The sequence below is a fragment of the Lucilia cuprina genome, chromosome 6 (genome assembly GCF_022045245.1).
Source record: "Lucilia cuprina isolate Lc7/37 chromosome 6, ASM2204524v1, whole genome shotgun sequence".
NCBI classification, from domain to species: domain Eukaryota; kingdom Metazoa; phylum Arthropoda; class Insecta; order Diptera; family Calliphoridae; genus Lucilia; species Lucilia cuprina.
The window spans coordinates 12636832-12648020 of NC_060954.1; the positions used below are offsets into that span (position 1 = coordinate 12636832).

At 32.1% G+C, this 11189-nt stretch overlaps 2 protein-coding genes across 2 annotated transcripts in view; one reads left to right on the top strand and one right to left on the bottom strand.

The window, feature by feature from the left end:
- Window positions 1-5911, bottom strand: part of LOC111677357 (sterol O-acyltransferase 1) — a 7625-nt gene extending 1714 nt beyond the window's left edge. The window contains exon 1 of the mRNA XM_046953429.1: window positions 5706-5911. Within this exon, the coding sequence (XP_046809385.1) occupies window positions 5706-5763 (58 nt within the window). The 5' untranslated portion in view covers window positions 5764-5911. The remainder of the gene's footprint in view (window positions 1-5705) is intronic.
- On the top strand, window positions 2023-2605 carry LOC124420882 (sterol O-acyltransferase 1-like). Its single transcript, XM_046955283.1, has one exon. The coding sequence runs from the start codon at window positions 2054-2056 to the stop codon at window positions 2588-2590; it is 537 nt and encodes a 178-aa protein (XP_046811239.1). The 5' UTR covers window positions 2023-2053; the 3' UTR covers window positions 2591-2605.
- Window positions 5912-11189: the final 5278 nt, after the last annotated feature.

An 11189-nucleotide genomic window follows, 5' to 3' on the forward strand; every position in this document is an offset into this window, starting at 1 on the left:
TCGGTGCTGTTGCCGAAAATCAACAGATACCCCACAGAGGAGTGACTGTGGGACTAAGCGTTGGAAATGAGTTGGTATCAATTGTATATGATAAAGAATGAATGTAGATGTATGCGGGACTCATCCACCCGTATACCTAAATTAATGTGTCGTATGTTTTTTCTCTATGAATGTGTCGAATAAATGAGATGTGTGCTGGGTTGAATGATGATGGATGAAAGATATCATATACAAGAGATACCGATTAAGTTTCCTTCCTTGTCCAGATATGTTCAGAGTTTACTCTGTTCATATTCGACTTGCCATAGCGTGTCACTGTGAGTAAGAACGATGTCTACGGCTTATTGAAGGATCGTGCTTCGGTCCACCGGTTACGTCTCTAGGTGCTGTTGCCGAATCAACAGAGCCATAGTAGTGTGGTTGTCTTACAACGTGACTACTTTGGCAAGAGATTAGATAGCTCGAGTATTCCAGCAAAGTACTTGCGCATGGTACCGGTCATAGCCAATGTGCAAAAATTGCCACCTGCGTCTTCATTGAAGACAAAGGGGCGATGGTAGACCGTTCTCAAGTCTACCCAGTGGATGAAAAAGACCAACGTGAGATAAGGCCGACACGGCAGGTGCTCACGTTAAAACTATCGACAGTCAGACAGACACACGGACAGACAGACAGACAGACAGACAGACGGACATGGCTTAATCGACTCCGCTATCTATAAGGATCCAGAATATAAATACACTTTATAGGGTCGGAAAATTATATTATAGATATTACAAACGGAATGACAAACTTATATATACCCTTCTCACGAAGGTGAAGGGTATGAAAACAGACATTCTGAGGGCTCTATCTATAATTTCTAATCACTTGTATAATCAGACTTATAATAATCTATTAATAATTTATACCTATGTCTACAAATGTAATAGTAATGCCAATATATAGATAATGTTCTAGTTCTGTTCATTTATAAAATAATAAAAGGTTATCTACAATTTGCACTAATAGAAATTATCGCGATAAAAAGATTATCCTAAATAAACATATGGAATCTATATCCCAAATAGTAGCATAACATGCGGACTAACTTATTTAACAATTACTTTTCTGAATAAATATCGGTCTCTCATAGTTAGTTAGAAGATGTGTATATATACAACAAATCCGAAGAAATACACCTAGGCCTCTATCGAGCCTGATGTGGGCTCCTTAATCAGTGCCACAGGTGGGAATTGAACCTACCACCTCCGGTCTACCAGACTAGAACACTAACCACATAACTACCGGAGGCCTCATCCGTCTCTCATAGAAATAATTTTTTTTTTGCTATATTAGTTTACAAATACAACAAGTAGGAAAGTATAGTTGGGCATGGCCGACCATATAATACCCTAATATGGGCCGATCCTCGATAAATTTGGGAAAAGGATATATTTTTAAATAACAGTTAGTTTTGTTGAGTTTCATTGCTATACAAATGGTTACAAGTCAATTTTAGACGTTTAGGACATTTTTTGAAGGGTGAGTTTGTATATGGGCTAGGGTCAAATAAGGGCCGATCATTACGAAAATCTGCAGTGTCATTTATACTTATATAAAACTTATTCGTGTCAATTTTTAGAGAGATAATAGAATATTTGACGTAATTATGGCATAAAAAGTATTCAAATCGGGAGGTACGGTGCCTGTGCCAAAAAACATGCTTGGTCCAAATTTCATCAAATTATCTTGAAAATTGCGGCCTGTACCTTGCGCACAAGGTTTACATGGACAGCCGGACAGACGGACGGACGGGCATGTCTTAATCAACTCAAAAAGTGATTCTGAATCGATCGGTATACTTGGACCAATATTTTTATTTTTATGTTACAAACATCAGCACAAACGTATAATACCCTCCCCACTATAGTGGTGTAGGTTATAATTAACATTATACATCTAAAATACATTCCGGATACGCAATGCATTTTAGTTTATATTTTTATATAAAGAAATAATTTAATATTAATTTAAAATTGCAATTTTCTTCCCTTCTTTAGAATCATCTACAATGCTAAACGATCAAACAATTGAATTAAATTTTGTGCGCAACCGTTTGGAAACATTTCAAAGCACCGTATTGCGTGACGTACAGAAACGTATGTCGAGCATGATAGACGAGGTCATGCAAGAACTTCGACAACATGAACTGCAAACAAATGAATTTCGTAATTTTGCAACACCACATATGTTGCACAATCATCATGTTAACACATCAAACACCTGGAGTAATCGTATAAGAACTGAAACTAAACCAAAGACGATTGAAAGTACAGATAAGGAAGTTTCTCATGAAGATGATGTTAAAGTCATGGATACAACTACTAATGCAACAGATACAGATTCTTCTAGCAGTGGGAATAAGAAAAGATCCAAATCGAAGAAATATAATGCATTGCCTGAAAAGATATTCGTTACGCGCGAATCATTTTTGACGGCCCTCTTAGAGGTCGATCATATGAAGACAATTTATCATATATTTTATATAATATTTTTGGTCTTTTTGCTGAATAATATCACTTATGAGTATTTGGTTAAAGGAAGGTGAGTGTTCAGAATCATTTTCAGTTAAGTTCTAATTCGGTAATAGTTCTGTTTTAGTACTGTTCGATTCTAGCTCCTCTGTTCTAGTTCTGTTCTATTTCAATTTCTGTTCTAGTTGTGTTCTAGTTCTGTTCTATTTCTGTTCTAGTTCTGTTCTAGTTCTGTTCTAGTTCTGTTCTAGTTCTGTTCTAGTTCTGTTCTAGTTCTGTTCTAGTTCTATTCTAGTTGTGTTCTAGTTCTGTTCTAGTTCTGTTCTAGTTCTGTTCTAGTTCTGTTCTAGTTCTGTTCTAGTTCTGTTCTAGTTCTGTTCTAGTTCTGTTCTAGTTCTGTTCTAGTTCTAGTTCTGTTCTAGTTCTGTTCTAGTTCTGTTCTAGTTCTGTTCTAGTTCTGTTCTAGTTCTGTTCTAGTTCTGTTCTAGTTCTGTTCTAGTTCTGTTCTAGTTCTGTTCTAGTTCTGTTCTAGTTCTGTTCTAGTTCTGTTCTAGTTGTGTTCTAGTTCTGTTTTAGTTCTGTTTTAGTTCTGTTCTAGTTCTGTTCTAGTTCTGTTCTAGTTCTATTCTAGTTCTGTTCTAGCTCTGTTCCAGTTTGATTCTAGTTCTATTCTAGTTCTAGTTCTGTTCTAGTTCTGTTCTAGTTCTGTTCTAGTTCTAGTTCTGTTCTAGTTCTGTTCTAGTTCTGTTCTAGTTCTGTTCTAGTTCTGTTCTAGTTCATATCGAGTGGCTTAACTTGTTACTGCAACAAGCTTTTCAATTGTCTAAGAAGATCTATCGTACAATTATAAAATCGCAACATTTATTACTTACGATTGATTTTATAATGTCACATATCCTTTTTTTATTCCTTAAATTACAGCCAATTCTTTTAACCAAATATGTGGTGCCTTCGGTTTTTTAAGTTTATTTATGAAATCAAAAAACTGATCAAAAAGACCATTTTCGGTGTTAAGGCACTTAAACAACTCTTTGGAAAATTTAATATTATAATTTTGATTTGAATAAAATACTTTAACTAAATAAATAAATAACTCTTTAACCATTTTTTTTTCACAGATATTCACTCCAATAACTAATATTCTGAAATGAAGCTCTGAACTAAAATTCTTCTTATACAATACCCATTAACTTCTAGCGTGTCTTTGCAAAGTAACTAAAAATTACTGTAAAAGAAAAAAAAAAACAAAAAAATGTTCCCAAAAAATTACAACACTTGTATAGGATGTGCGGTTTCATACAAAACAGTGGTACGCAAAGAGCTATGTTAAAGACATTTTTGCACTCTTAATTTCATACGTACAGTTTTATGACCAGTGTTGCCTCTTTGGTTATTTTTAACCAAAATTGGTTATTTTTATTTTGCATGTGTACATGTGAATTAATTTTTCGTTTTGGTTATTTTTTGCAAACAATTGAACTAAATGCTGTTTGCTTTTATTCCAAAAATAAAATAAAAAAATTCGTGAGAAGGGTATATATAATTTTGTCATTCCGTTTGTAATTTCTATAATATAATTTTCCGACCCTATAAAGTATATATATTCTGGATCCTAATAGATAGCGGAGTCGATTAAACCCTGTCTGTCTGTCCGTCTATCTGTTGAAATCAGTTTTCAGAGGTCCCCAGATATCGGCGAGATCCGAATCTTCAATAATTCAGTTAGACATGCTTTCGAGAAGGTCGCTATTTAAAATCAGCAAAATCGGTCTATAAATAACGGAGATATGAGCAAAAATTCGAGACAACCTCTGAAAATTTTATCAAAAAAGCCACATTTTTTTCATGCTTTGTTAAAAAGCAACAACAACACTGCCCAGCAGTTCGACGGGACAGTACCGAACTGACCACTTAACCTACCACTTGTGGTGGCCCCTAGCCACCTGACTACCCAGGTGATCGACCATTTTAACATGGGCTTGTCCTACGAGGAAGTCAATCGTCACTCTACACCCTACAAAGAGACAGTAAAGAGACGATTGCCTCCGCTCTCGCTTACAAAGGGGACACTAAAGTGACGACTGTCTTCATTCTCGATTAAAAAGAGTTTTTTTGTGACGAAAGGCCAAAAAAATACGAAGTCAGCCAGGTGGTAAGATATTAATTGAACTAAAATTTAAACATTTCAAGTGTCTACTCTCTAGAATACTATGGGACAATAATGTGACGATTAACCCAAAAGATATAAATTTGAGTCAACCAGATGGTGCCATATTAGTAGAAAGTAATAATCATTTATCCAAAAGATGGGTAAAATAACTACTTTCGGAAGTACAACAAAAAAAACTACTTTTAAGAGTATAATCTAAGTAACCTAACTTGAGGATAGTAAAGAGACGACTGTCTCCGCTCCCGCTTACAAAGGCTATTTAAAATCAGCAAAATCGGTCTATAAATAACGGAGATATGAGCAAAAATCCGAGACAACCTCTGAAAATTTCATCAAAAAAGCCACATTTTTTTCATGCTTTGATAAAAAAGGAACAACAACACTGTGAATTGGATAAAGATGTACATGTGCGTGTGTAGATGTATTTGGTTTTATTCAGCTGTGTATTTTTTTATGTTTGGATGCTGTTGGCGTCATTGAGTTGTGTTTTTTGGAAATTCTGTTCGTATATTTGGAAGTCGGTTGGTCTTATTGCGTTGTTTATTTTGTTTATGTTTTTCTGTGTTTTTCGTTATGTGTGTTTAGATGTCCGTTGTTTTAGATGCCTTGTGAATTTTGTTTTTGTTTTATTTCGTTTAGCGTTGTTGTTGTTCATTTTGTTTTTCTTTTGGTGTAATAATAATGTAGACGGGAAAAATTTAAAATTTATAAAACTAATATGTTTAAAATACACTATGGTGAAGGGTATATAAGATTCGGCACAGCCGAATATAGCACTTTTACTTGTTCTATTTTTAGCTTTTCATCAGCTGTTAAAAAACCCTAAATTATTGGTTACTGTTCTTTTCACATTCTTCATCTAATCTGTACTTTAAAGATCATCATGATTCTTTAAGATTTAAATAAAATATCCACTTAAATTATGTATAATATTTAATTATTAATAAATATTCCATTATGTTCAAAATTAATATAAAAAACAAAATACTTTTCCTTAATTGTTACTTTTATGAACTTACCACTTTGAGCACATTTTTCCGGGGAAGCAATTTTTCTATCCAATTGTTTTTCCACCATATTTCCTTCAAATTTTTATTTCTAATTCCTTTAAACACTTTCTTTTAATACCTATATATATTTTTTAATTTATTATATTTTTTTTTTAAACCAATAAATCAATCAATCTTAGCATATGTTTTCACCACGAAATACAAAATGAAACTGATCGCAATAGTCCTCAGTGGTTTGCACAATGTAAAATATAACACACAAATATCAACCGATTAAGCAGTAAACAGTGGCAGTATTCCCCCAAACAAATTATCTGGGAATTAAAGTAAAACTTAACCAAGTACAACAGACACTACAAGTACAATCAGAGAACCCAACAAACATTTTTGGTTAAAGCTTTAAATAAGCTATGATTTCATAGAATGACTTTGAGGAAATTGGAGAAAAGTGAAATTAAGCAGACTTTGGACTCAACAGTATAGTTCAAGTTTTTCTCAAATTTCAGCAAATTCATTTAACTGATCGCATAAAATAACATTATTGTGAATTATTGAATCTTTACGTTCTACTACTCGAACATTTTTTTATCGCTTTCCTTCCTTTTAAAAGTTTTGGTTTAACTTTTATAATCAACTATCGCCTTTTTCATGTTTATAGTATTAATATGTTTGATGGTTCTATTATAACAAAATTAACTGATTAATAAAAACACACACATTATCAAGATCTGTTTATGTAGACTTTGTTCTCACTTTATAATGTAATAATTGAACTAGTACAAAAAAAAAAGGAATTGTTATACATTCTCATTTTATAATACACTGTCGGTACTACTGATCAATGAACGGTATTGCCGGTTTACATTATAGATTTGTTTTAACAAAAAACATGATCTAACATAGAATAGTTCATATGGTAGACTATTGTAAATATACTAAACTATAGTCTATTCTATAGAATATAATATAGTCTAGTTCATAGAATAGACTTTATTATAGATCATAGTATAGACTATAGTCTAATTCATAGAATAGTTCATAGATTAGACTGTAGTCTAGTTCAAAGAATAGACTGTAGCGTAGTTTATAGAATAGACTGTAGTCTAGTTTATAGAATAGACTGTAGTCTAGTTTATAGAATAGACTGTAGTCTAGTTCATATAATATACTGTAGTCTAGTTCATAGAATAGACTGTAGTCTAGTTCATAGAATAGACTGTAGTCTAGTTCATATAATAGACTGTAGTCTAGTTCATATAATAGACTGTAGTCTAGTTCATAGAATAGACTGTAGTCTAGTTCATAGAATAGTTCATAGAATAGACTGTAGTTTAGTTCATAGAATAGACTGTAGTCTAGTTCATAGAATAGACTGTAGTCTAGTTCATAGAATAGACTATAGTCTAGTTCATAGAATAGACTGTAGTCTAGTTCATAGAATAGACTGTAGTCTAGTTCATAGAATAGACCGTAGTTTAGTTCATAGAATAGACTGTAGTCTAGTTTATAGAATAGACTGTAGTCTAGTTCATATAATAAACTGTAGTCTTGTTCATAGAATGGACTGTAGTCTTGTTCACAAAATAGACTCTAGTAAAGTTGATAGCATAGACTGTAGTCTAGTTCATAGAATAGACTGTATTCTAGTTTATAGAATAGACTGTAGACTAGTTCATAGAATAGACTGTAGTATAGTTCATAGAATAGACTGTAGTCTAGTTCATAAAAAAGACTGTAGTCTAGTTCATAGAATAGACTGTATTCTAGTTTATAGAATAGACTGTAGTGTAGTTCATAGAATAGACTGTAGTCTAGTTCATGAAGTAGACTATAGTCTAGTTCATAGAATAGACTGTACTCTAGTTCATAGAATAGACTGTAGTCTAGTTCATAGAATAGACTGTAGTCTAGTTCATAGAATAGACTGTAGTCTAGTTCATAGAATAGACTGTAGTCTAGTTCATAGAATAGACTGTAGTCTAGTTTATAGAATAGACTGTAGTCTAGTTCATAGAATAGACTGTAGTCTAGTTCATAGAATAGACTGTAGTCTGGTTCATAGAATAGACTGTAGTCTAGTTCATAGAATAGACCGTAGTCTAGTTCATAGAATAGACTGTAGTCTAGTTTATAGAATAGACTGTAGTCTAGTTCATATAATAAATTGTAGTCTTGTTCATAGAATGGACTGTAGTCTTGTTCACAGAATAGACTCTAGTAAAGTTGATAGCATAGACTGTAGTCTAGTTCATAGAATAGACTGTATTCTAGTTTATAGAATAGACTGTAGACTAGTTCATAGAATAGACTGTAGTCTAATTCATAGAATAGACTGTAGTCTAGTTTATAAAAAAGACTGTAGTCTAGTTCATAGAATAGACTGTATTCTAGTTTATAGAATAGACTGTAGTGTAGTTCATAGAATAGACTGTAGTCTAGTTCATGAAGTAGACTATAGTCTAGTTCATAGAATAGACTGTACTCTAGTTCATAGAATAGACTGTAGTCCAGATCATAGAATAGACTGTAGTCTAGTTCATAGAATAGACTGTAGTCTAGTTCATAGAATAGACTGTCGTCTAGTTCATAGAATAGACTGTAGTCTAGTTCATAGAATAGACTGTAGTCTAGTTTATAGAATAGACTGTAGTCTAGTTCATAGAATAGACTGTAGTCTGGTTCATAGAATAGACTGTAGTCTAGTTCATAGAATAGTCTGTAGTCTAGTTCATAGAATAGACTGTAGTCTAGTTCATAGAATAGACTGTAGTCTAGTTCATAGAATAGACTACAGTCTAGTTCATAGAATAGACTATAGTCTAGTTCATAGAATAGACTATAGTCTAGTTCATAGAATAGACTGTAGTCTAGTTCATAGAATAGACTGTAGTCTAGAACATAGAATAGATTATAGTCTAGACCATAGAATAGACTGTAGTCTAGTTCATAGAATAGACTGTAGTCTAGTTTATAGAATAGTTCATAGAATAGACTGTAATTCTAGTTCATAGAATAGACTATGGTCTAGTTCATAGAATAGACTATAGTCTAGTTCATAGAATAGACTATAGTCTAGTTCATAGAATAGACTGTAGTCTACTTCATAGAATAGACTGTAATCTAGTTTATAGAATAGACCGTATTCTAGTTCAAAGAATAGACTGTAGTCTAGTTCATAGAATAGACTTTAGTCTAGTTCATAGAATAGACTGTAGTCTAGTTCATAGAATCGACTGTAGTCTAGTTAATAGAATAGACTGTAGTCTAGTTCATAGAAAAGACTGTAGTCTAGTTCATAGATTAGACTGTAATCTAGTTTATAGAATAGACCATATTCTAGTTCATAGAATAGACTGTAGTCTAGTTCATAGAATAGACTGTAGTCTAGTTCATAGAATAGTTCATAGAATAGTTCATAGAATAGACTGTAGTCTAGTTCATAGAATAGACTGAAGTCTAGTTCATAGAATAGACTGTAGTCTAGTTCATAAAATAGACTGTAGTCTAGTTCATAGAATAGTTCATAGAATAGACTATAGTCTAGTTCATAGAATAGACTATAGACTAGTTCATAGAATAGACTGTAGTCTAGTTCATAGAATAGACCTAGACTACAGTCTATTCTATGACCTAGAATTTACTGTAGTCTTGTTCATACTAGTCAACTCTAGTCAAATTGATAGAATAGACTGTAGACTACTTCATAGAATAGACTGTAGTCAATTTCATAGAATAGACTGTAGTCTAGTTTAAAGTCTATACAGTAGTCTAGTTCATGAAATAGACTGTAGTCAAGTTCAAAGAATAGACTGTAGTCTAGTTCAATAGACTGTATTCTAGTGCATGGAGTAGAGTTCATAGAATAGACTATAGGCTAGTTCAAAGAATAGTCTAGTTCATAAAATATACTATAATCGAGTTCATAGATTAGATTGTAGTCTTGTTCATAGAATAGACTATAGTGTAGTTCACAGAATAGCCTAGACTAGTTAATAAAAAAATTATAATTAAGTCTAGTCAGTGACTGGTAGTTAGTTTAGTTCATGGACTGAACTATAGTCTAGAGTCTAGACTAAAGTCTAGTTCATAAAATAGTCTATAGTCTAGTTTATTGACTAGACTTTAGTCTAGTTCATAAACTAGTTAATATATTGGGCTATAGTTGAGTGACTAGACGATGTAGTACAGGGACTGAAATCATCAAAAACTGAACCGGACTTTTATCTAATTTATACTTTTGTTTATAGATTCGACTTTAGTTTTATTTACATACTAGATTTTAGTTTATCACATAGATATCTAGACTTTATTTTAGGTGATATGATGCACTTTAGTCAAGTTCATAGAATAGATTTAAGCCTCTTAATAAATTGGAATTTAGACTAGTTCAAAGACCAGAATATAGAACTATTAATAGACTGAACTTTAGTCAATGACTGGACTGTAGTTTTGTTCAAAGGCTAGACTATAGGCTAGTTCACAGACTATGCTAAAATCTATTTCAAAGAATAAATTTTAACAGCGTAGCTGATCACACATAGTCGCCTTGGCCTGTTAATTATGGAATATTGTTTTCGTTCTTTATCTACATATGTATGTCTGGCATTCTAAAAGTTTACGCAGTTTGTACTTAAATGTACTTAAGTATAATCGGCCTAACTGATTCATATATATATGTCATTAACAAGACCACATTTAAAATGAAATAAATAACGGTTTATTGTTGTAAAATCTTTGAAATAAAAAAACTAATCAAATAAAATAATAATTAACATAAATGACTTAGTGCATACACACTTAGACATGAATTTTACATATTTTTGACACTTAGTGTCAACAATGTACTCATAGGTTTAATGTTTCGTCAATGGGTACTGTTTGTTTATTTACATATTTTTCATCCGCGAACGAATTAATATTGAAGATTATTCATCATATTCCCTCTCAATTTGTTTATCAAGTTTTCCACGTGCTTTTTGTTTATTTTGAAATTGTGCTTTCGAGTTTTGTTTTCTTTTTTTTTTAATTTAAGTGCATATTTTATTAAAAAGTAATTAACCGATATGAGTACGTGTCTCTCCTTCAATCAAAGTGACCAGTCATTGGTGTTCTTTTATTTCGTATTAATAAAATTGTACGTAATGTATTTATTATCAGTTGGAATATTTTTTTATTCGTATTTATTCTTTTGTTAAGTACAATTGCACTCGGAATTATTTAATAATAATGAATGCGATAATATACATACAGATTTATTGTATTCTTTTTGTTGAACTTTAATCGTGTTAATATGATGAATTGTGTCTGTAGCATGAACAATCCGAGCCGCAATAGCGAAAAGGGCTTAAGTGCCAAATACAAAAGCTTTTGGGAGTTAATTTTGGTAACAGCAAAGAGAGATAGATAGATAGATAGATAGATAGATAGATAGATAGATAGATAGATAGATAGATAGATGGATAGATAGATAGATAGATAGATAGACAGATAGAT